The sequence below is a fragment of the Lemur catta genome, chromosome 7 (genome assembly GCF_020740605.2).
Source record: "Lemur catta isolate mLemCat1 chromosome 7, mLemCat1.pri, whole genome shotgun sequence".
NCBI classification, from domain to species: Eukaryota; Metazoa; Chordata; class Mammalia; order Primates; family Lemuridae; genus Lemur; species Lemur catta.
In genome coordinates, this window is record NC_059134.1 from 81,971,485 (window position 1) to 81,998,590 (window position 27,106).

General features: G+C 35.5%; 1 protein-coding gene across 2 annotated transcripts in view; it reads left to right on the plus strand.

Moving 5' to 3' along the window:
- DNAJC24 (DnaJ heat shock protein family (Hsp40) member C24) overlaps positions 1–27,106 on the plus strand; it is a 49,958-nt gene that overhangs the window by 641 nt on the left and 22,211 nt on the right. For both annotated transcript variants that reach the window (XM_045557718.1, XM_045557717.1), the window contains exon 2: positions 224–367. In XM_045557718.1, coding sequence (XP_045413674.1) covers positions 257–367 — 111 coding nt within the window. In that variant the 5' untranslated portion in view covers positions 224–256. The remainder of the gene's footprint in view (positions 1–223; positions 368–27,106) is intronic.

Consider the following 27,106-nt stretch of genomic DNA (forward strand, 5'->3'; position numbering starts at 1 on the left):
AAGATACAAGGACATACCGTGAAATATCCAACAGCTTTGTTATACTTATCTGTATACTTAAACGGGGAATTCTTGGGGCTTTTTAAAGGAAAATATATGCATCCTCAGATTTGCATTATCATAATTTACTCAAGTAAACATTAAAGAATTTAGAAAAGCAGTACTTGATTTTTTTTTAGATACATGCAAACTGTAATTAATTGTTATTAACATTTCTATTCAGCTGATCCGAGAAGGCCCACTTCTTGTTCAATGGATGATGGCAGTTGAGCAGATACCAAAAAAGGATTGGTACAGCATTCTGGGGGCAGACCCATCAGCAAATGTGTCAGACCTAAAACAGAAGTATCAAAAACTCATATTGATGGTAAGTCTTTTCTGTTAGACTTAAAAAAAATTAGTTTTTAAATGTAATCAGAAAGTTAGGTTTCTGAAAAATATATGTCAATGGCAGGAATGAAGGTACTAATTTGATTTAATTGACAGTTTCACTAATATTGCAGAAAAACTTTATTTGAGGTGGGGCAACATGAAGGTTAAGAGCAGGAGATCTGAATCAGTCTGATTGAGTTAGAATCCTGACTCTACTACTATCTGTGAGAACTTGGATAGATTACTTTCTCCTGTATGTGCCTCAGGGAAGATTAAGTAAATACAGGTGAAATGCTTAGGAGTACTGTTACGAAATGAACAGCATCCAGTAGCCACATGTGGCTACTGAGCATTTGAAATGTGACTAGTGTGAACTGAGATGCCCTATAAGTGTAATATGTACATTGGATTTTGAAGACAGTACAAACAAAGAGTTTAAAATAACCTAAAGTTTTTTCATGTTGATTACATGTTGAAATGATAATATTTTGGATATACTGGCTATTTTGTATATTATATACATAATGTCTGCATGTATTTGCATATATCATCAAAATTAGTTTCTCTTTCTGAACTGTTACATTCATTTTTTCAGTCTACATTGTGATATTTCTTAAGGCAGTGTCAGTAACTCTATAATGGTGTCTAGTTAGCTTACAAAAAGAGTAAAGAATCATTATTTATATAGCATTTGTTGTTTCTCTGGTTTATACCAAATACATTGATGATACTTTGCCAAAACTGTCACTGTTCATTGTGAGAGACATTAGATATTTCACCATTAGGAATGTACTAATATTCCTGCCTTAGTAAGTTGGACAAAATGACTTTAAGGTATATTCTATTCTGTCTCAGAATTTTTAAGATTTTGCTCAGTAAAATCAAGTAAATTTTTTTGAAAATTTTCCTAATATTAAGTCATCCTTGTACCTCAGTTAATTGGGAGATGAGGCTGGAGAAGTAGACTGGGTCTAGATCATGCAGGTCCTTGTAGGCCATGTTGGCTTTCAGCTGGGTAATGAGAAGCCATCTCTGCACTTATGTGGTAGCATCTGACAAACACCAAACCAGATAAACCATTTTATGCAGTGCTAGCAATGTATCAGAGATTTTCAGTTGCTCTACCTCTTTGCCAACATTTGATGCTATTAGTGTCTTTTATTTCAGCTGCTGGAGTTCCTCAATTTTGCCACCATTGACATTTTGGGTAGGATAATTCTTTGTTATGTGGGCTGTCCTGTGCTTTCTAAGATGTGTAGCAGCATCTTTATATGCCAATAACAACCAAAAATCTGTCCTTGGTGTCAAAATTGCAGAATCCCATTGAGAATCACTACTACTCTACTGTGTTTATAGTGATATCTCATTATGGAATTTTTTTTTTCTGTGATGACTAATGATGTTGAGCCCTTTTTAATGTGAGTATTGGCCATTTGTATGCTTTCGTGAAGTGTCTTTTTAAAAAAATTAAATATATTCTTGATCCTATGTATATTTTGCATGTATTTTCTCCTAATTTGTGGCTTACCAGGTCATTTTCTTAATGGTGTTTTTTTTTGATGCACAGAGTTTTTTGTTTCAGTGAAATATAATTTATCAAATTTTTGTTGTAGTGCTTTCTGTATCTTCTCTAAGGTCATGAGAATATTCTTCTATGTTTTCTTCTAGAAGCTTTATAGTTTGCTTTTACCTTTAGACTTATGGTTTTTGTGTACAGTGTGAGATGGGAGGTCATATTTTTATTTTTCCTCAATGTGGATATTCAGTTGTCCCAGCATTATTTGTTGAAAACATTTTCCCTTTTCCACTGGATTGTCTTAGCAATATGGATCTATTTCTGAACTTAATTTTGTTTGATGTATTTGTTTATCCTTTTACTCATATCTCTATCTTGATTACTGTAGGTTTATAGTCAGTCTCAAAATCATGTAAAGTAAGTTCTCTAATTTTATCCTTCTTTTCAAGTTAATTTTGATTATTCTAGTTTGCTTGTATTTCTATAGAAATTTTAGAATCAATTTGTAAATTTCTGCCAAAAAAATCTTGCTTGAGTTTTAATTGGGATTGCGTTAATATATATTCATTTTGGTAAAATGGACATCTTAATAATACGGAGTCTTCAAATCCATAACCATGCATCTTTCTACTTACTTAAGCTATCTATAATTATTCTCAGCAATATTTTATAATTTTCAGTGTGGAGATCTTATACATCTTTTATTTTGATTTCTAGTTAATGTTTTTACTTTCCCTGAGAAAGCAGGTCCTCTGTATATTATGGGTTGACTATTTCAGTTTGTCATTCTCCTATCCCTCTCTTTCTGTGGATGACTGCTGCCTGGTACTCAGTGTAAAGTCTGGATTCTCTGGAGGGTTTCCTCTCCATTCTGTAGTCCTGTTTTCTGACTTCATTAGGCTACTTGTGTCTGTGCCAAATGGGTGACTCTTGGCCCTTCTGCCTGTCTCTATTCTTTCTTGTGACTGTTTGATGAAGGCCTGTGGACTAGAGTTGGTGGATGAATGCAGACACCTTCTATGTTTGGGGGTGCCTAGGGATTTTAAATTGTCCTGCCAATCTGTACTTGGCCTTTAAAATTTATTAAAATTTTGTTTGCTTCTTACCTGTGTCTATGGTGGTTTCCTCCTTGTGCTGCTGCTCTGCCAAAGCTGAAAAAGCAAAGGGTCTCTTCTAGGAAGGATCTTTACGTTTTGGATTTGGGCTCATTAGATTTTTTGGAATCCTCAGCTTCCTGAATCCTCAGCTCTCTCTTAAAAAAAAAAAAAAAAATATATATATATATGAGTGTAGGATATTTGGCTTGTTCTGGATCATTCCAATCACCATTAAAATGTGCCATTATTTCTCCATTCTTTAAAAAAAAAATAAACTCTCAAGCCCATTTCTGCCAGTTGTTGCCCCATCTCTATGTTCTTTGCAGCAAAACTATTTCAAAGAATTGTCTCTACTTCCTTTCTCTAATTTCTCTCTTCCCATCTCTCTTAAACCTATTCCAGTGAGACTTTGTTCTCACCACTCCATTGAAACTGCTTTGTAGAGTCACTGCTGAGCTCCATGTTGCTAAAGCGAATGACCAATTCCTTGTCTTCATTTTGATTTATTAGTAAGGTGACCATTTATTCTAGTTTTCCCCAAACAGTTCTGGTTTATGCCTGTTATCCTGGCATAATTAATAACTTCCTTTTTCACTTTCAGAAGTGTCCTAGTTTAAATGATAAATTAGATGGTCACATTACTTGTCAGCAACATTTGGTACAGTTATTGCACTCTCTTCTTTGATGCAGTTTTTTTACTTCGTTTCCAGGATATGATATTTTCCTGATTTATCTCCTACTAAAATCATCTTTGGAAAGTAGTAGGCTCTCAATAAAAGTTTGTTCAGTGAGTGAACTGTCTGAATATAATTAACTTTATATTTTAACTCCTGTTGACTATTTTTGTTTTTGTATTGTTAATTTCTAAGTTCTACCTTATTTACTGAATTTTCATTTTTGGGAGGCCTCTTGTTACTATTTTATAAATATAGCATTTATTCTTTTTAAGGCTATTGATGTTTCTTTTTTAAAGTTTTCTTTTTCTTTGATTTTTTTTTTTTTTTGCCTTTTCCCCCTGCCTTTTAAAATAGAAGCTCTTTTCATATATTTGGTGATCCTTTATTGTCTGTTCATATTTAAGAGTGAAATATTACAAGCTGATTTTGGGGGCTTTCATTAAGTAAGGTCTGTCATTTTGTTGGATAACCCCAAATGTCAGCATCTGAATCCACTTCCCAGAGAGAAATTCTCAAGTTTCCTGCCTGGGGAGATGGGAACTTGGACTCTTGCTGCTCTGTATGTCCACGACCCCTTTTCCTTTTGTTTTCAGTGTACCATTGCATCCTAGCTGTCAGCATCGTGCCTGATGTTCCTGAATCCAGAGCATCTCTGATGTTTCTCTTCACATAGAATCCAGAAATTTTCTGGTCTTTCACTCCACACAGTAAACCACTAGTTTTCTGCTGTGGCAGGAAAGAGTAGATGTCTGGCTTTATGGTGAGAAGGAGAGCTAGAGTTCTGATTATTTCTTTTAAAGTCTCAACCAGTCTTTTTCTTGTTTAGTTTTGCCCCTTAACCCCACTCTCAAAGGTATTCCATGTCTTCCGTTCCTCAGTTTCTCTGGGCTCTGTGTAAGTGAACTCACTTTTTGTGTTCTCTTTCTCTTTAGGCTTAGATTTCAGTTTTCTTAGGTAGACTGAATTGGTTACCATTTATTGATCAATTTTCCATCTTCTCAAACTGGTATTTATTTCTCACTTTTCCTCTTCTTTCCTATTTGTTTTTATGCATTTATGGCTTTTTCCTTTTTTAAAAAATATATTATTCCTTTGCTGTTATTATGGAATTTTGGGAGGGATAAAAGTGTATTAATTTGCCATTTAGTAGAAGCTTTGAACTATTTTCATTTCCCTTTATGGGCCAGAAACCATTCTTTGGCCATATGCATATGCCTTTGCATTTGCTGGTATCTCTGGTCCACTGTGCCCCATGCCCTACCTCACCTGATTCACTCTAACTAATTGTTTCAAAATGATCTTAGTTGTAACCGTCACCTCCCAGCTCCTTGCCATGTCTCTCTTCCATGTGGTTACCCTCCCTCCTCTAGTTGTAGTGAAGTTTCTCTAGGACAGAGAATATGTAGCTTTTAGATAAGGATAATGAGGATAGCTGGAGTATAATAAAAGATTGAAGTTTTTTCCCCCTGCTTTTCTTTTAGACGATGGGAGAGACTTGAACATGTTTACAATGTATGGGAAGTAGCCAAGGAAAAGCTTCGAATTGAAGTTACAGGAGAGAGAATAATTGAAAGAAGGTGGGATCTCAAGCATAGGTAGAAGCTTTTTAGGTAAAAGAAGTGAGAGACCTGTCTTCTTTGTTACAGGAGGAAAGGAAGAAAGGATCTTTGCAATAGCTGGTTCATTTGTTCGTATGATGGCTTCTTTTTTTCTCTGTGAAGTAGAAGACAGAGAGAAGGATGAGAAGTGAAGCAGCAAATTACAGGAGAGAGAATTTCAACTAGCATTATTCTGGGATGGCTGCTTATAGGTAGTTGTGTATGCTGATGGCAGCAAGAAGTCTCAACTAACAACTGTACAGCAGGCCACAAGAGCTATAAGGAGGTACCAGAACAGTCAATCTAATAGCATTGTGGCCTCCTTTAGTCTGGGTTGCTTTATCAGTGGTCCCTATATTATTATAGCTTAGCACAATAATATATATTCATACTTACGGCCATGAGTTAAATTATGTTCAGTGTATTCTGTTTAACAAGGCAAGGAAGTAAGCAGTAGTAAGTATATAATTAGTAACTAAACACATTTTATACTTTGCAGTTTACAAGTAGTTTCACATTTGGTTTTATCGTCTATAAGGTAGGTAATGTTATCCTTATGTTTGTAGTTGAGAAAACTAAGACTTAGTTACAGTTAAGTGGTTTGTCGGAAACACACAATTAGTAGGGGTTAAAATCTAGGCTTGATCGCATATCCTCTGACTTTAGACTCTTCTATTATATCACAGTTCTCATAATTGCCATGCAAAAGGGTTTACTGTGGTTTAAAGGCATAATTTTCATTTTTCTGGATTTCTGTGAAACACTTCATTTATGTACAGTTAATGAAGTATTAGAGAAGGTCCGACATAATTACTACTCTCTTTTAATTGTGAAGGGATCTAGATTTTTATATGGCTTTAGAGTGAAATTTATTTTCCTTTTTCTTTTTGAGTGATAAGTTTAGAGTTTCTAATAGATTTAAAAAGGAGAAAATTATAAGGGAAAATAATATTATTTATCATGTTTATCGGTTTTTCTTTTAACAAAATGGGCTTCTAAAGTTCTTGTTTTCCAATTAGAATTACCGTATTTTCTTAGTCTGTGTTTTTCAACAATGTCACTAAGCAATTAGAGAATAAAATTACATTTGACTACTAGCATTCTGTATTGAATTTTGTAAAAAGAAACATTTATTACATGTACTTTTTCAAGTTCAGAAGACTTTGAATTTAACATCTCCTACATAATTAGTTGTTGGGATAAAATATTGCTAAATCATGGGCTGCTAAGTTTACAATACATGGTGATTTAGTAAATGGTGTTTCTTTATTTCAATTTTTGTAAATGTCCTTATTCAAGTTCCTGATTCTGAAAAAATTTGTATTGACTGAGATGTTTTAGACTGCTTTAAAGATGTATATAAATGTAAAGTGCAGAATTAGCTTTAAAGACATTTATTTCACATACCATTAAGTCTATTACCTAATAATTTACTATATAAAAACAAAAGTAATTGAATCAGCATATTCCAGCACTGTTTTATTAACAGAGACTTATAAGTAAAAGTGCATTGTTCTGTTTTTCTCCTTGTAAATCAATTTTTAAAATATTTGTTAGTTGTCCACTAAAAACAATTTGAGTAATCCACTGCTGTGAAATGGTCTGGAGTCCAGAATGATTTGTTATATTATTCCCATATTTTTTGCAGTTATGCATGTGAAAATTACTGTTTACTGAAGAGAAAAGCTTCCCCTCAAAAGCTTTGTCAAACCGAAAATTGTGGGGGTCTTTTCTCATTGATGCTGATAATATTACAGGATACCTTTCAATTGGAAGAGAATTAGTGTGTCACAAAATTATATGCTGCTGTTACATTATGTTCCATAATCTTAAAGAAAATCCATGTAATTTGAGGCAGGAGTGTGCAGAATGCTCTTACTATTATTAATGTTGGAAAGGTATAAAATACCATTTAATACTTGTGGTATTCAGAGGGTCTCTCTTGATTATAAGTGGTTATGTATAGATTAGCATTAAGCTAGTTATGTAATACATTTTAATGTCTTGAAAAAGAAAATAGAAAGGATACCTGTACTGTAGTTGGAGGAAAATACCATATTGGAAAAGAACGGATGTAAGAATAATTCTTTAAATAGATCTTTTGAACTACATTACAAAGCAAAGTGATCTTGATTACAGGAAAGGTTCTTAGGCATTAAAACAAATTTTGTGAAAAAAACTGGGAGCGTTGTAAGCGAAAATCAGAGGGTATAACTTGTAGTGTACATTATAATTTTTGTTAATGTAGTTAACTGTTTAGCTGTAGTTTAGATATCATATATAGGATGCAAGATATATAACAATAAATTACTGAGATATCACATGGAGACTATTATAAACTGTTCTTATTTGTGAAAGAAGTGGTAGAAATAAAGCATTTTAAGTGAACACTTAAGTGGTAATTTTAGGTAATACATAGCACTGTATATTAGCTACTCTTGTAATCACTTTATGTATAGTTACTCATTTAGCCCTGTAAGGTACCATGTCATTATTATCCCTAACATACATGTGAGGAAACTGAGGCTTAGAGGTTAAGTAACACATGATTAGTAGCAAAAAATTATGACACACTCTACATAGACTTTCAAAACTAGGTAAATAAAAGCAGGCTAATTTTTCTATTTTTTTTTTTTTTTTTTTTTTGAGACAGAGTCTCACTCTGTTGCCCAGGCTAGAATGAGTGCCGTGGCATCAGCCTAGCTCACAGCAACCTCAAACTCCTGGGCTCAAGCAATCCTACTGCCTCAGCCTCCTGGGTAGCTGGGACTACAGGCATGCGCCACCATGCCCGGCTAATTTTTTATATATATATATATTTTTAGCTGTCCATATATTTCTTTCTATTTTTAGTAGAGACAGGGTCTCGCTCTTGCTCAGGTCGGTCTCGAACTCCTGAGCTCCAACGATCCACCCGCCTCAGCCTCCCAGGGTGCTAGGATTACAGGCATGAGCCACCACGCCCGGCCATAATTTTTCTATTTTTTGTAGAGATGGGATTTCACTCTTGCTCAGCCTGGCCTCAAGCCATCCTGCCGCTTTGGCCTTCTAAAGTGGTAGGATTATAGGCGTGAGCCACCACACCAGGACTATTTTGTATTATTCAGGGTTCTTTTTTGCAAGCAATAGAAACCAACTCATAACTAAGAACCAGCAGAGCTGTTGGAAGAGTGTTGTGGGGTTCACAGAGTTGACAGGAAGCTGAGGGCCCATAACTAATAAAGAACAAGAACCAAGGGATTGCAGTGGGCTGAGAGAAAAGAATCATGACACCTCTTTCACAGCCTGGTCAGGACACTGTTGCTGTTACTCTGCTGCCACCATTGCTTTGATGAATAGCTTCTCACTGTCTTGATCAAAATTCAGAGTAACAGGGAGGGCACTCCTGGCTATGTTAGAGCAGTCAGAGGCGTTAGTAGTGAAAGACTGAACATAGTTTGAGAAAGATAATTCCTCAGTAATATGTAAGGGAATTCAACTGCTAATAGGGCAGAGGAAAGGATATTGGGCAACCCCCAAGATGGCAGCTCTTGCTATGTGAATAAATTCAAGTCCTCTGTCTTAAACCCAATAACCTATAACTTATTGGTAAATTTGAACAAGTCACTAAGGTAAAATAACATTTATAAAATCTTTCAAAGTATTGTGTTAGAAGATGGGTTTTCTGAATCATTTCCTTGGTTGTTTGGTAGTGTTACCAATATATTTATCCGTCTAATCATGTGACTGAAGATGAAATGCCAGAACTACTCTTTAGAAAATGTACAATCATCATTTAATCATATTGGCCCCAAAAATTCTTTTTAGTTAGAATATAGTTGCAAACACTTGTTTTTAATCTTTTCAATGAGACTTTATCTCATGTAAATCTTAAATACATGAAGTGTGGTCTATTTCAGTATTTCTTAAAGTATGATACAGATTGGTGATATGCCATAATAATTTTAGATGGTACACAGGTGAACAATTTTGTATACACTTTTTATAGTTATGTCCTTGCTATAAAATTTTATATATATATATATGTGTGTGTGTGTATATATATATATATATATATCTCACAGCACATACTTGGTTTTAGGATGAAGATAAGTAATAAAATGAGATAATTTAAAGTCAATTTACCAAGAAAGTAAATAGAAGTACTATGAGAATATGGGGCAAAAATCTTGAAGATCATATAAGAATGTGTGAAGTTTGACATTCACTAGTCTATCCTATAGACCCAGCAGTCTTATTCAGGCAGAACAACGCTTAGCATTTTTTTAAACTACGAAAAAGAACTGAGATACAGTTCTGCTGTTAGGAAGCATCCATTTTTGTGCTTTGAGGTTAGCACAGTTTTAAACTTTTCCTCCATTTGTATATAGTGGTTTAAATCTCTTGTAGCAAGGCTTCTCTGGTAGGGCTAATAGTGTGCTTCTTACATGACTATGACAATGGTATTAAGCATGACAGTGGTGTCAAACACTGCATTGCTTTACCATGAATAAATATAATTATGGTCTGTATATGTTTTCTTTAAGAAGGTATAAGGGGCTGTGTCATATTTCAGCAAAAACATTTATGTTAGAAGTGAATAAAATAATATTTAGCATAGGGAGTTACTTTTCAGCTCTCTAGAGACATTGTTACCCATCATATAATACTATTATCCCTTTTTAATCTTTCTTGGTTGTTCTATATTGTTACTTCTCTTTGAATTGTTTCTCATTATTCCTATTCTTTCTCATCTTTACTCATTATTTCCCTTGCCATTTTTTTCCTGCTACTTTTTTCTTCCTATTTTTTCTTATTTTTATTTCTTCTGTCTCCTTTTCCTGTTGTTTCTCCCCTGCATCTTTGTCACTAATTGGTTTGCAGAGGCCATTGCAAACTCATGGAGATGCATCTTTTTTTCTGATTGATGAACTTTAGGGGCTGATGTTATCTTCAAGCTTTGAGTTTTATGGATTTTTATTGATGTGGTTGGGGACTTTTTTTTTTTTTATAATGTCCTGGTTCATGACTCTTGCAAGTATGGGTAAGTATGGGTAAATATGAGCATTACTGCATGTTGTGTCTAAAAGTCTAAAGCATGGCTTCTCTCTAAGAGTTCATAGTTTAGTAGATAGAGCCTGAGAAGGAAGGAATGCTTAGGAAGTTCATGAGAACTGGTGTACTGGCCCTCTGGGTGCATTGGTGGCAAGCAGGAGGATTTACAAGAGGTATAGTAGAGGATGAGGCTGGGTACATGGGGATGTAACTCAGATTGTTAAGGGTTTTGAATGTAGGCTGAAAAGTTTGAATTTTATTCTGCAGACCCTGAATATTTTTGAGGAAGACTTAGGTCTAGTATTTTAGCAAGTAATAGTGGTAACTATAAATATGATATGCTGGAGTGGGGAGAAACTTGAGGCAGAGAAAATATTGTCTTTGGGACAGTCAAGCCAAGAGGTAATGAGAACTTGAATCATTGGGTTAATAATGGAAGTAGAAAGGAAAAACAGATGAGAGCAGATACAGAGGTAGATTCAGTGATGGATTGAATTATGTCAGGGAGTGCAGAGCTGAACATGAATATGTGATTTTGAGCTTAAGGTACAAGAAAGCAGGTGATATTCTTAACTGTGTTCCTTGACATAAGGAACAAAGGAGAAAATTTTTTGGGGTAGGATGTTTGGTTCATTAAAGAACAGGTTGAGTGTGATGTGTCTGTGGAAGAGCCATGAGAAAATTTCCAATTAGTAGGTGGGAGAACAGGTAGAATTCTACAGAGGTCAGGGCTGCCTCCATGAGATCACCTGGGGGCTCAGTGGGGTGGGTATGTAGTGTGGTACGGCTTCCAGGACAGAATGCTGTGGAATGGCTCTTCACTAAGAAAAGGAAAAGGAGTGGCAAGAGATAATAGGCATCTCACCAGGACAGTACAGCGTCACTAAAGTCAAGGAAAGGAGATGGTGTGTCCAACAGTTGTAGATATTTTTAAGAGGGGCCAAGAAGTCTGCTGACTGAAAAAAGAGTTCATTGGATCTAGCAACTAAAACCATTGGCATAGTAATTAAGTTACACAGAATAGCAGCTGAAATTGGGCAGAATTTATAGTCTCTCTTACAGACCAAGTCAGATACAACAACCTGCACCCTTAGAATGTTTGATTTGGTTAACAGCCTTGGCTGACTGTTTTAAAAATTGAAAGCAATTGAGTGAATTAGCTCCACTGTTTATGAGAAAATGTGATCTGACCCAGTGCATTGTCAGTAGAAATGAAAGAAAATTATACCAGAAATTTGGTGAAAGGGCAGCCGCATGGTATTTTGAAAACCTGAGTTCTTACCATGTCTAATTATTAGTTAATGACATTTACTTCTCTCAATTTCCAAGGAATGTAGAAATATCTTCTTTAAGAAGTTCATCTTCCTTTATCTTCTCCATTTCCACCAAAATTATGCTGGGCAAACTAAGATGTTCTTAACACATATAAACTCCATGGGCCTGAATTTCTTCATCTGTAAAAAAAATGAGATACATATACTATATAACCTTCTAAAGCCAGCTCTAGACTTTGTTCATTCTATTTTTTTCTTTTATTATATCTTTGTTTGTCATCTAGCTGATCCCCCAAGTCTGAGGAATTGTTTCTTATTTTACCATACTGGAAGTAACTTTTGGTGACCCAAGATTGTTTTGCTCACTTACAATACATGCACTCTAGACAGAACGATTAATTGAGACTGCTATGGTAATCTCTCTCCACTTTGTCATGTTTTTAAGATGAAAAATACTCCCTTTACAGGCTGCTTTAAAATCTCATCACCGATAATCCTTTTAATTGCTTTTACAGAAAATGAAAGAAAGAAATATTAATATAACTCTTTAATTATGATCTGACTTATCTAGCTGATAGGAAATCCATGAAGAGGTGATTTAGGACATTGTTATATTTATCACATAGTCTAGCTTAAGACAATCATAGAACTTTAGAGACTCTAAAAAAATTTTGCTAAAAGAATCATAAAATGTCAAAACCTAAAGAAACCTTTATCGCAGAAGCCAGATTGGAGATATGGAAGATGAACACAGAGAGGTAAAACAAAGATATACACTAAATATTCAACATCAAATAATATGTATAACAAAGTTATAGACCAAAAATCATTTGAAACAATAATGCTAAACAAAAATTGAAATGGGAAAAATCAATGTTTTGTTTTAAAATACATTTACATTTAGAATTTCCTTATGATTTGAGGTATATTATTTTTAATTTTGCCAAGATACAAAAAATAAACACAAAGACATTTTTCTCCAGTCCTTTCCAAAGGGATTAATATCCCACTTAAGTTGCTGGATTTCTATAAAATAGACTGTTTTACTTTTTTTTAATCTATATAAAATAATTAGAACTTTATTATGTTTCTTATTAGGATGTATTTCTTTTAGGAATTTTTTTTAAAAACTTTATTGAGGTATAATTTATATACAGTAAAGTACACTGATTTTAGTGCATTTGAGTACATTTAGTACATTGAGTCTTGACTTTATAAACCTGTATAACCACCACCATATCATGATAGGGAACATTTTCATCATCCCAGAAAGTTCCTTTATGCTCCACCTTCTTCCCTAGGCAACCACGGGTCTACTTTCTGTCGTAGATTTCTTTAGGCATCATTTTGGACTCTAAAAATATCTTGATGTTTTATTTGGCCTTTAATGAACCAAATGAGTTAAGATTTTTAAAAGAGAGATGAATTTATCCCTTCACCCTTCCTGAAGAGTAAATCTTATTGTAACATATTACATAGTATGCTTTCAACAAAAATGTTGTATGAGAAGTCTGGTGTTAATGCATTTGTGGTATGTCACAAGTGGGTTGCATGGGTTTTACATGGTTAAAAATAGTAACTGTCACTTGTAAGGTATATATGAAACCATACCATCTGAGATATAAAATACCTTTAAAATTTACCTTCAAGCAAATCATGGATTTTAGCTCATTAATCCCTTTACTGGTTAAGGTTATTTGTGTTTTGACTAGTTTTTCCTTTATTTTCAAACTCATTTATTCTTAATAACTAATAATTTATATTATATATGTATGCTTAAATTATTTTCTGTGTCACAAATATAGTTAATGCTATTGTGCCTGTTATCTGCTAATTAAAGATCAAATAGATTCTTAAACTCAGTAATGGAATGTAAAACCTCTTCTCATTCTGTTAGCATTTTGAAAATGACTGTAAATTGAGCTTTATCTTTGGTGTAGTGTGTGGCGTAAGTGTCTGGAAAAGACATGCCTTTTTTCCCTGGGGCAACTTAAACTAGCCATTACTTTTGGCTATCTCAAAATATTTAAAAATATACAATTTTTACAAACCCAGAAGGTAATTAAAAATATTTTCTTTGAGAATTATACTTTTCAAATTAGTTAAATAATGGATTCTGATTTATTTATGAGGACTGGAACAATCTGAGGTTGTCTTCAGTAATTCTTTCATCCATCCATTCACTCAACTTTTGTTAGGGTTAGAATCTACTATATTTCTAGGCACTATTCTAGGTGCTGTGGATATGGCAGAGTTTATTGTTAGGAGGAAGATACAGATGTTTAAACACTAGTATCTAGTGTAATACATGTCATGATATGTACGTTATATAAATTCTAATATGCAGTTTCATAGGGAAGCTGTATAGCACAGTGGTTAAGAGTCCTGGCTTTGGATCACTTTGTCCTGCCTGGCTTTGAATCTCGCTTAGGCCATTTATGATCTGTGTGACCCAGAAGAGTGACTTAACAACCCTTAGCCTCTACCTGCAAAAATCAGGATAATAGCAGCTACTTCACAGTGTTTCATAAAGATTAAATGAAATAATGAGTGTAAAGCATTTAGCCAGTGTCATCATGGCTTATTATAATTTATTATTAACACTAGAAGTTATGTACAAGATATAGGGCCATATAAAAATATAGCATAATGATATCATACAAATTTATAGTCCAGCAAAAAAAAAAGTTAAAAATGACAAAATTTTGAATACGTGCTTTTTGTTACCTGTTTATCACTGTGTATGTTATGCATTTATATATACATATTGCTGTATAGGGTTGTATTGAGATTGGAAAAAAACAAGCATTTTTCCTGCTCTCATGTACCACTCAATACAATAGTTCTGACCCCAGATGTGCAGGGATTTCTCCTTATACACCAGGCTTTTCTCCAGTGGACACCAGCTGGATGTCTTATGATTCAATTCTGATACTGTCTACCTAGAGTGTCAGATCCCACAGGTTAAGTGTTCAGTACCCCAAGACTGCCTCCCACTTAAGATGTCAGTTGCAAGAACAGTGTTTCTGGCCAACTGGCTGTAAATCAGGGTTCCCATGATCCTCTCCTGAGGTTTGATTACTTTGTTAGAGCAGCTCATAGAACTCAAGAAAACTTTACTTACGTTTACCCATGTATTACAAAGGATATTTTAAAGCGTACAAATGAATAGTCAGATGAAGAGATACATAGGGCTAGATCTGGAAGGATCCCAAGTGCAAGAACTTTTCTGTCCTTATGGATTTGAAATGTATCACTCTTCTGGCACATGGATGTGTTCTTGTTCATCTACCTGGAAGCTCTCCGAACTGTCCTTTTGGGGTTTTGTTTGATCCATAGTCTTCTCAGATACATTAAGCAGATTTTAGAATCTAGCCTTATAGTGACCTTTTTTGCTTTTAGAACACTCTCAAACTCTGGTGACTATCTAGCTGTCCCTGACTGTTTCATGAATGCCATCTTAACACATATACCAGAAAAATGTGCCATAAAAACATCTGAAATAAGTTATGTATTAGAAGATACCTGTTAATTTGTTTTCTGTTAAAGTATATGAAGATTTTAGAAATATAAAGTTTTAATCACTTTTTCTGACATATGAATCTCCCCGAGAGGTAAGTAAGGTAAATCTTATAACTCAAATTATTGAAAGAGTAATTCCTTTTCTAGGTTAAGTAAACTAACAGAGGTCACTAAAAATATGAAGACATTTCTGGTTTCTTTTTTTTTCCCTTATGAGAAGATTATGAAAAGGTGGCAGTAATGATGTAATATTAATAAGGCCCACTCCTAATATTTTTAGGCCCAGAGAAAGAATACAGATGGGGGTCTACATACCACATGCTCACATATTTAAAAATTATAAGTCAAGCTAACGTATTATTAAATAAAACATGTTGATATTCTATCATAAAAATAAACTTTGATGACAAATATGACTTCATATTGACCTGGAAGGCCAGGATCAAATTTAGAATTCTTGGAGTCTCTCATGGACTGAATATGTGTGGGCCCTCCCAACTCCCCCAATTCAAATGTTTAAATCCTAACCCCCAGTGTAATAGCATTAAAATGTGAGGCATTTGGGAGGTGATTAGATCATGAGGGGGAAGCCTTTGTAAATGATATTAGTGCCCTTATAAAAGAGACCCCCAGAGAACTCCTTTGCCCCTTTTACCATGTGAAGACACAGCAAGAAGACAGCCATCTATGAACCAGGAAGTAGGCACTCACCAGACAGTGAACCTGCTGGTACCTTGAGGTACGACTTCCAGCCTTCAGAACTGTAAGAAATAAATGTTTGTTGCTTGAGCAAACCAGGCTATGGTATTTATGTTGTAGCAGCCCAAATGGACTAAGACAGAGTTCTTAAGGTTCTATGCCAGAATTCAGCAGTACAGAGAAAGCCACCGCTTGTTCTACCTCCGTTCTCTTCCCACCCTCAACCAGAGGCCTAGCTGCAGTCTAATCTTTCTCTTGACTTCAGGTTATTTGGGCAGGGAATTCCCATGTCCTGAGCCTCTAGAAGAAGGGGGTGGGGCATGGCCTGGAATCGGGGGATACAGGAACCTTGTATGTAGATCTTCTTTGGGTATGGCAAGAGAGGAGGGACTGAGAGAGCTCTCTAATGTGGGCAAGGTGTGCTATGATGTGAATGTTTGTCCTATCCAAAACTCATGTTGAAATTTAATTGCCATTGTAATAGTATTAAGAGGTGGGACCTTTAAGAGGTAATTAGGCCATGAGGGGTCCACCCTCATGAGTGGGATTGGTGCCATTATAAAAGGGCAAGTTGGGTTCCCTCTGCTCTTTTTGGCCCCTCTCCCTTCCTGCCATGTGAGGATCCAGCATTCCTCCCCTCTAAAGGACACAGTGTACAAGGCATCATCTTGGAAGCAGAGAAACTGGAACCCAACCTGCTGGCATCTTGATCTTGGACTTCCCAGCCGCCAGAACTGAGAGCCAGTAAATTTCTGTTCCTTACAAATTATTAATACCCAGTCTTAGATATTCTGTTATAGCAACACAAAACAGATTAAGACAAGGTATAAATTAATTATAATATGTATGTTTATATTATTATACTGTCCATTCTTGTTATTTGCTGTAATTATATTCTATAAAGTTACCACGAAACCTGAATTAGCAAATACTGAACCATTGCTCCTAAGGGAAATACAGGGTTAGGTTCCTGCGAGGCTCAGGTCACAACATTTTCATCAGGTGATCAATAAATAACCTTGTTTTATGAGTGTTTCTGTTTAACATACCTTATGTAATATATATTGTTGATTCATTTGACATTGTGCTCAGGGCCAACAGCACTATAACTCATGCCTGAATGAAGCTTATCTAAACACGTGTTTTCCCCATAAGGCATATCACATACTTCTTGGTCTTAGGGACACTAAACAGCACTTAACACACTATGCTTGGGGGCCATTTGAAACAGCAAAATTGCCCCAAAAAAGCACAAAAATGTGACAATAAATTGCCTAAAGAGGATGCTTATTTGCAGTATGAGAGTTGAAACATGAAGGCAGAGCATTACTTTGTTTAACCTCAGCTGGGAATGTGCATGTCAGGTGACTCAAGTTTTTCCCACACTACACGTCTGCCAGTGACCTCAAAAGCATTTCAGGTGTTGACTTTTGGGTTACAAATAAATTTTTAGCAAGGAGGTGAATTGCAAATGTCGAATCCATGAATGATGAGGATCAATTGTATTTATATTAGAGGACTTGCTATGATGGCCCCCCTTTCCCACCATACCTTGTTTTTAAAAAAAAATTTTTAAATTTTATTCAAAATATGTTCCCTCACTATGTCATTTGATTTATAAAGCACTATGAGATGTGTGGACAAATTTTTTATTCATTATGTAAATATTGAGTGTCTTGTATGTTCAGGCACTGTGCTAAGTGCTGTGGATATAGTCGTGAATATGATGAACTAAGGTCCTTGTTCTCATGAGTATTTTATATAGTTTGGCAAACATTCTTTTCAATTTTCAGATGAGGAAAGTTTGTACAGTTGAATAACTTTTCATCACAAGACTAGTAATACAGAGCCAGAGTCAGAGTTCAATTTTTTATATTTTTTGATCAGAGCTGCTTCAATGATCTCTTCTATTTAATTTTCCCTTTCCATTATGTTTTCCCACTCACCTAGTAAAATGTCTTTCAAAAAATTCTCTTTTGACCTTGGTTCTTCTAGCAATCACTCCTATCTTCTTGAGAAACGTGACTGACTACCATCCATTGGATTCTCAACCCACTCACTCTCTTTCACCACTACCAAATGGTGCCTTCTAAAGTGACCCGTGTTCCCTACTTGCCAAATTTAGTGGATTTGCTGTGACATTTGATATTAAATACTATTGTAGGTCTTCCATCTGCCTTCAGACTTTTTCCTCTCTGGGCATGGAGCCTGTCTTTCCTGATTATCTTGTTGCCTCTCTGACCACTGCTCTATTTTTCTAGCATCTGTTCCTTTATCTAATGTAAATGTTGCTGTTCTTCAGAGTTTTACCTTTGACCCTCTTCACTTACCATCAAATCAGGGATTCTTAATCTGAGGCTCAGCTGCTTTTGGAGGTCTGTTAACCCCTCAGTTTTATGCAATTGATACAATTTTTATCAGATTCTTAGAGGACGTCATAACTCAAAAGTGTTAAGAATAACTGCTCTCTGTATATTCCTGTGGCTTTATCTGCTGCACACTTGACTTTCAAATTCATGTCCCCCACTTCCCACCTTTCCCCTTGTCTGACTCCTGCCTTTGATCCTTAGCATCCTTAGCATAGTTCCTCAGGAGTGCTACAGTAATGCAATAGTTTCCTTACTGCCAGTTTCCCTACCTATCCTCCTACTCATTTCATCTTACATCAGGTTAGATTTTTGTCTTTGAAACAAAAATGTGATTATGTCCCTGTCATGCAAATAATGTTGAGTGTTAAGTAGGGATGAGTCCATATTTCTTAGTGTATTAAAAATCTCCTTTATGATCTGTCTAGCTTTTCAACTTCATTTCCCATTACTTTTCCCTATCCAACCATTCGTTCACTCATTCTTAGTCTGGCTTACAGTTCTGCTATTCATAACTCTGATGTCCATTTTAGTCCTTTACTGTCTTGTATTTGCTGTTTCTCTCTTCCCTGGAATGCTCTTTCCCTCCCACTTATCCACAGCTCCTCCATAGGCTCACTCCTATTCATCCTTCAAAACCCAGTCAAATGTCACCTTTATTATAAAACTTTCCCTGCTTTATGCTAAGTGAATAACTTTTTCATGCTGTCATCTTATCTTAGCACCTCATCTTTCCCATTGCATTATAATTAATTGTTTACATATCTGCTCTTTCCCTCTAGACTGTGCATCCTTCAAGGGCAGGGATCCTGTCTTATTCATCATTGTATCCTCTTTGGCTGCCACAGTATCTGGCTTGTTTTCAAGTGATAAATAAGTATTTTTAGATGGATAAACACATTTTGGAGCTGTCAGTCTTACACATGATTGATTATATTTTCATTAAATCACAAAACCTTAAAAAAGTTAAAACATTTGAAAAATCATTTCATTTGTTAACTTGCATAAAACAGTAAATGTTTACTGCTTCTTTAGGCATTATTTTACTAAGCATTAGGTGGCAGTAGTGTGTCGTGCTTGACTTTACCTTTGTAATGTTTTTTTTCAGCTTTCATAATCTTAATGTGATGTCAAAGTGTAAAGGACACAGTTACAATACTCTGATATCTAACTTTTTGTAACATGATCTTGTTTTAAGCAAATAGGCATCTCATAGAAAATAAAGCAAAACAAAACAAAACATAGCCATGTCAGTCAATATCTCTCTCTCTCTCTGTTGTCTGTCTAAACTATATTCAGATTCATTAGAGAATTACTACTGCATCATCCTAACAGCATTTCCTCACCAACTGTTTAATGGCTGCCTCACGATAACAGTGATTTGAAATAGCGAAAACCAAAAATTATCTCAGAGGATACATGTTTTCTCAGTATCCTAAGATATTTGCTTATGCCTTTATCTCAAAATAGTATATTAAGATCATTGAATTTACTGTTCTTAAATGCTTTCTTTTTCTTTTTTTGTTTTAACTTACCAGTTTCTGTCAGTATTAAGTTTACCTATTTTGGTTATTGAATTGCCTTCATCATTAGGTAGTTAGAATTAAGGATTGTCACTACCTCTCCAGCCTTATGCATTTAATTGCATAATTAATTTTGAGCAGTTATATATGAGAATGTCAATGCTTTTCATTGCCATTGTGGTTTCTTATAGCTCATAAAGTTAAATTGATAGAAGTTATATTTGATTTAAGGAAAATTTGTGCATTTTAGGTCCATGGAACATTTCTGCAAATAAAAGAAACAGATAACTTATAGGAAACAGTTTTAGTGTTGATTCAAATATGAGATAGGTAAAGTTAATCTGTGACATTTTCTTTCTTGTATCTACTTAACTTTCTTTTCTATCTCAGGGGTAAAGCACTTGAGGGAATTCAGCACCACTATACTAGTATCATTAATATGGCAGAATGATCAGTTAATAAAATAAGTGCATGAAAGTGTTGACAGAACTCACTGCCTAATTAGTACCTGATGGCCTTGGTGGCTGCAGAGCAGAGCTCCGAGTTGCTGTAGGAGAGGAGCTCTGTAGGATCTGTACATATGTATAGTACCACTCTTCTTTAGCAGGGATGACTTTAATTTGGCTTCAGTTTTTTAAGTTCTTAACTGTATAAAAAAACATGTCTTCCCTGAACCCAGAGAAGCAGATGAAGTCAGCCAGTGCCCTACTGCTAATTATTAATGTCATTTGGGGAGATTGGAGGCAGAGTGTTTATCTTGGAATTCTTTCTGTAGCTCATGTTGAGTATGTCATCAAAGACTGATTTGATTTGATTGAGGGGGGAATTGTCTAACTTTATGCTTAAATTGGATACTATTTAACCAATACGCAAGATTTAAAACTATTTTCATATCTTATGTACAATCATAAAGAAACAGGAGTTATACTACACTTGTATATATTCAAAAGAAAAAATGTATGTTATTAGCAAAGGGAATCAGTGCAAGATTTTATTTTAGAGTTAGCAAATCTCACAATTTAAGGAATATTATAGAGGTCAGTCTTGGTTTTGAAAAGGTTTTGCTGTGTATTGGCATGGATTGAATTCAGTTCCTACAGATCTACTTCTCAATTCTTTATTTGGAAAACATCAATACCTCCCATAAATATTTCATAGCTTTGTTTTCCTTTAGTCTCTTCTCTGTTTTTCTTTATCCTTCCATTTGCTCTTCTTATTCCTCCTCCTCCACTGTCCTCATCCCCCATCTCGCACTGTCTCCCCTTTCTTTCTTCCCTTTCCTCTGCCTGCCTCTGCCATCTCCTGCTCACCCCTTCCTCACTTCCTTTTCTTCCTTTTCCTCCTACTCTTTGGCTCCTTCTTCTTAGAGCTACCAGTAATCTCAGAATGAGTCTCTTAATTTGGTCCCAAAGGCAGTCAAGATTATAGTGACATTTAGCAGATTTAAAAATATGTTCAGAAGACTGAGGTCTCTTAAAAAATATTAATGGAGTTAAAATGGCTCTTTTGAAGAATGGAGGCAATCATTAGAGATTCTGATAGACCAAAGGTACATGCATTCCTGCCTGTTATTTTTTCAACGTGGCAGACCACATAATCACACTGAATCCTCATTTTAAGGCTCTCTCTGAGGACCATGAGACTATGTTATATGTATGATTCTGTTATAAATAATTCTATTATAAATAATTTCTAGAACTATTCACAATGATTCCTTAGTAAGGGCTGCCATTATGTATGGAGCCAAATTGTGAGTGCTAGAACATATTGTTTTTGAATATATAAAGCCATGCATCACTTCATGACAGGGATATGTTCTGAGAAATGTGTCTTTAGGTGATTTCATCCTTGTGCAAACATCATAAGAATGTACTTACACAAGCCCTCTATATATAGTGCATATATATAGCCTACTACACACCTAGGCTAGATGGTATAGCAGCTATTGCTCCTAGGCTACAAACCTGTATAATATGTATCTGTACTGAATACTTTAGGCAATTGTAACACAGTGGTATTTGTGTATATAAACATAGCTAAACATAGAAAAGGTACAGCAAAAATGCACTATAAAAGATAAGAAATGGTACATCTCTATAGGGCACTTAACATGAATGGAGCTTGCAGGACTGAAAGTTGCTCTAAATGAGTCGGTGAGTGAGTGGTGAGTGAATGTGAAGGCCTAAGACATTACTGTACACTACTGTAGACTTTATAAACACTATACATTTAGGTTACACTAAATTTATAAAAATTTTTCTTCCTTCAATAATAAATTAACCTTAGCTTACTGTAACTTTTTTACTTTTAAAGTTTATAAAGTAGATTTGTTTACACCAGCATCACCACAAACACAAGTAATGCATTGTACTATGGTGTTACGACAGCTATGACATCACTAGGCAACAGGAATTTTTCAGCTGCATTATAATCTTATGGGACTGCTCTGGTATATGCAGTGAGTCGTTGACTGAAACATCATTATGTGGCACATAACTGTATATTCTTTTAAGTTCTTAGCTATTCACCAACAGTCCCAAAGAAACTAAGAAAGGTAAATTTTTATAGATACCTAAAAATCACAAATGTTCTTTTCAATGATTAATATGCATATATATGTGTATATGTGTGTATGTATCATTCGCATGCAGAATATGCAAACCCACAGAGACAGGAAGTAGTTGTTGGGGAATGGGAGGGGAAAAATGAATGATTACTGATAGGTACAGAGTTTCTTTTGTGGGTGATGAAAATGCTCTGAAATTAGTGATGATGGTAATTAGTGATGGTAGTAATGAGTTTTGTAACTCAGTGACTATCTTTAGAACCACTGAATTGGATACCTTAAAAGAGTGAATCTTATGTGAATTATTAATATATCTCAATAAAGCTGGTATTTAAAAAAATAAAATTCATACCTGTAAGATTTGATGGTTTGGGAAAAAATTAAAAATACAAGTTTGTATTTGAAAACCCGATGATTTCTGCAAATGAGAGTAGTTATATTAACTTTTATTTTTAATAGCAGTTTTACTTAAATGCATAGGTTATTATAATATGAGTCCTCTACAGGATCAGTTGTGACTTTAGTCTCATAGATTCTTGTTTGACTCTAAAAGCAGTGCTTTAACTTACTATTCATTTGAATAACATTAGTTGATATTTTGTCTTTTAGTTTCTTCAAATATAAAATAAAGTTCTGTTTAAAAGATCAGCTAATTACAAGATACTAAGAAACACAGGTAATTCAGCATTTTAATAAAACATATAGAATAATATATGCTTTGGGGGAGGTGGAGATATTGCCCAGGCTAGACAAGGAACCCCTGGGCTTAAGCAGTCCTCCCTCCTCAGCCTTCTAAGTAGCTGGGACTGCAGACGTAGCGTAGCACCAGGCCAGAATTTCTAGTTTTCTAAAGTGGTGAAAGGTTAGGTTTTGATGAGAATGATTATCCCATTTGTTCTAATTGATAATCCAAGGACAGTATTCCCCCACCTCCTGTTATAAATTTGGGGAGATAATAATTGCCAATTATAGTAAGCAGGACCAAGTATGAAGACCTACCTGTACCTGAAGAATATTAGACAAGGTAATCATATACCTTTTTCTGGCTTACTCATCTATTTCCTTCCCAGGTAGATTCTTCGGTATAGAGTTATTATGGAAGTCCTTAGCATTGCAAAATGGCAGAAGGAAACTTCTCTCCCACAGGCATAGTTCCTTACCAATTGGCTAAGAGAGATTCCATTGTCTGCATCCTCTCCTTTGGAAACCTCAGGGACCCAGTGGTGGGGAGTACTCATGCCCATGAACTCCCTCCTTCCAGCCACACTTGATTCTTGCTTTCTAGTGGGTGGTAGTAGTGTAACACCACAACAGAGTAGGCTTGAGAGGCAAAAATTTAGGTTTCCTACCTATTTCAGATTTGGAAGGGAAGCAAGGCCATGGAAATGAGCCCTGGCCCTTTTAGTAGCTGATCAGGACCCCAGACCAGTGCACTTCAGCACTGCAAGACCTCTTGGCATCTGGGAGCTATTTTGGAGGAGTTCTGAGGGAAGATTGAAAGAGAAAAGCATGAGAAGGAATTGAGAAGCTGCTATGTGAGAGAAGTAGATGGAAAGGGGAGGATTTAGGAAGTGTTGGTAAGGGACAAAATGGCTGTCATAAGTGAGTGGAAAAAACATATACTGTTTTTCCTCTGCTCTTACACCACAGAAGACTTCCAAAACAAAACGTGTGGGGGATTTTCCCCACACACTAAGCAAGCAAACGATTCTGCAGTGGACACCAGCGGAGTATCCTTTAATTCAGTTCAATTCTAACACTATCTATTTGGAAGGAGATAGTATCAGATTCTACAGGTGAGGGCCCAGTCTCACAAGACTGCCCCCCACTTCTGATGCCAATCATAAGGCCCAGGTTGCTTTACCTGTGCTTCTCACTGACTAGCTATAAATTGAGGTTTCCACGACCACCTCCTTGGGTTCAATTAATTTGCTAGAGTGGCTCAAAGGACTCAGGGAAACATATTTACCAGTTATATGCATTATAAAAGGTGTTACAAAGAACACAAGTATGGAGGAAGGAGTGCAAAGTTTCCATGCCCTCTCTGGGCTTACCACCTTCCAGGAACTTGCATGTGTTCAGCTATGAGGTAGCTCTCTGAACCCAGTCCTTTGAATTTTTATGGAGCCTCCATTACATAGGCATGATTGGCCATTGGTGATTAGTTTAACCTTCAGCCCCCTCTGCCTCTCTGGAGGTTGGTGGGGCTAGGGCTGAAAATCCTAACCCTCTAATCATGCCTTAGTTTTCTGGTGACCTACCTCCATCCTACAGCTACCCAGGGGCTTCCAGCCTTAATCAACTCATGGGCATACCAAAAAAACATCTCTTTAGAAATTCTAAGGATCTCAGGAATTGTATGTCAGGAAACAAGTCAAAGACGAAATATCTATTTTACATTATCACACATGGTGCTTGAAGAATAAGAGCAAAGAAAGATATTTGGAATTATTTAGTAGCTGAACTGATTTTTTTTCTTTTTTTTTTTTTTGGTCTTGTTTTGGGAGGAGAGAAGTTAGGGATGTGATAAGCATTTTCAGGAAGAAGGTCCTTGGTTTTTACAAAACTATCAAAAGAGTAAGAATCTACTGGTATTTATGAAATATTTTAATAGAGCCTATATTTACTACTTTGGTAAATCAAAAGCAAGTTCTTCATGAGGAAAAATATTAGGAAATGCTGTTCTAGTCCGATATTATGATGAGATTTACTAATGTCTAATTAACTCATATAATTCTCTCAAATTGACTTTTCCCATTTTATTTCACAACAGATGTCCAAAGAAGCAAGTTTTTATTATCTTTAGAGGTCATGGGTGCCTCAATATATTATATATTGATGACTAGAACCATAAAAGCATAAGAACCCTAAATAAAAATGACTCATAATAAGCTTTTATTCAGTGTTTATGTGTGTGCTGCACTTTGAAATTCCTCAGTGGTAATCTGTTCAGAATGTGTATCTACTGTGATATCATGGAAATTTAACTGTGGTCCTATTGGGGCTTGGCAAGACAGTACTTGAATGAGACTCTCCCCAGAAACATTGGCACAAAAACAAAAACATCATCCAGCTCTCTTTTTGCTGAGACACTGATAAGATCTGTTGTTTGTATGACCCTTTTTTCCATCTTTTGGTAGTACAGAATTGATATGTGAAACATTAACAATTTCCGGAAGACTGGAAGGTAGAGAAAGGGACATTAGGATTTTTTTTTAAAAGGATGTGGCCTTGTTCATATTTAAGTCTCACAGCCACAGCTACTGTCTTGGTCATTTTTGTGCTGCTGTACCAGATTAACACAGACTGGATAATTTATAATAAACAAAAATTTATTGGCTCACAGTTCTGTATGCTGGGAAGTCTAAGATTAAGAGGCTGGTATCTGTCAAGAGCCTTCTTGTTGCACCACCCCATGTCTGAAGGCTGAAGGTCAGGGTGTGGGGTGGGTGAGTGCACACACAAAAGGTATCCGAACTCGCTCTTCTGTAGGGAACCTGCTTCTGAAATAACAGCATTAATCCATTCATGAGGGCAGAGCAGTCATGGCTCAATAACTTTTCAAGGTCCCACTTCCTAATACTGTCACAGTGGAAATCAAATTTCAAACATGAGTTTTGGAGAGAACAAACATTCAAATCATAGCAGCTACAAATCCAGTTTTTTCAAGTATACTCTTTTTGAATGCATTCCTCATAGGGTTTGTTTGCCCTGTATCTTTTTCCTCAGTTTGGAAAGTGTTTGAAGGATGACCATTGGGCTGAAGCACATTCTCATCTCATATTAGTTCATACTGTCACCTTAATGGAATGATAACAGTAAGTACTTGTTCACTAGGAAAGAGTATGTGTGAGAGAAAAGGCACAAAAATGCAAAATTTCAGATTAAACCTAAAATTTGTCCCTCCTTTTGTCTGGTACATTTTAGATTTTGTGCTTTTGGGGGAAGTGTTACACATATAAGTTAAATATACAGGTATTTATAGAGGATCCTTGTGCATAGAGGTAACTGTGTTTATCTCTGCATAGATACAGATATAGTTAAGATACAGTGTTTGTATTCACTGTTTATCTAATACTTGTAATAGATAAAGCTGGAATGGTAGGTTGGGGTCCTTTTATTGTAGGACTTGTAAGGATAAAGAATATGATTGTAATTCATTATGCAGTAGATTGCCATTTAAAATTTACGAGCTTGGGAATGACATGGTTAGAGTTATAACGTAAGGCAAGTGACTTTGGAAACAGGTGAAGTGGGTTGGAGGGATGTTAAAAAGATAGATGACTGCAGAAAACCAGGTGGGAGCTAACGCTAGGTTGAACTAGGTTTGATATTGGTAACAGAAAGGACACTGTGTAGGTCAAATCCTAGAGGATTTGGCAGTTTATGGGATGAGGGAAGAGGAGGTTATTGTAATACTGGTAGCCTGGAATATCGCGAAAATTTTTCCCCTTTCATCCATTCATTCAGCATTTATTGAGCCTACTAGTGCTTTTAACAGAACAAACTGTTCAGCAGAAGGAGGAACTAATTTTAGAGTCTGGATAATAAATTGGATATTGAACCTATTGAACTTGTAGTGCTGACAAGATAGCTTTTAGAAGGTATTTTGATATTTGGTTCTAGAATTCAAGAAAGTTTGAAACTAGAGAGAGAGAGCTAGCATCCTATTAATGATACTAAGCTCATCTTTAATATACAGACAAAAACCAAAGAGCTATGTCCTCAGGAGCCACATTGATCAAATAATATCAACCTATTTGAGGATTTTCATTTAATTAAATTTGTCCAGATCCCTTTTCATAGTTGATTATTACTTCTTATTTGCAATCAATATTTTATAAATCAAAATCACAAGTATA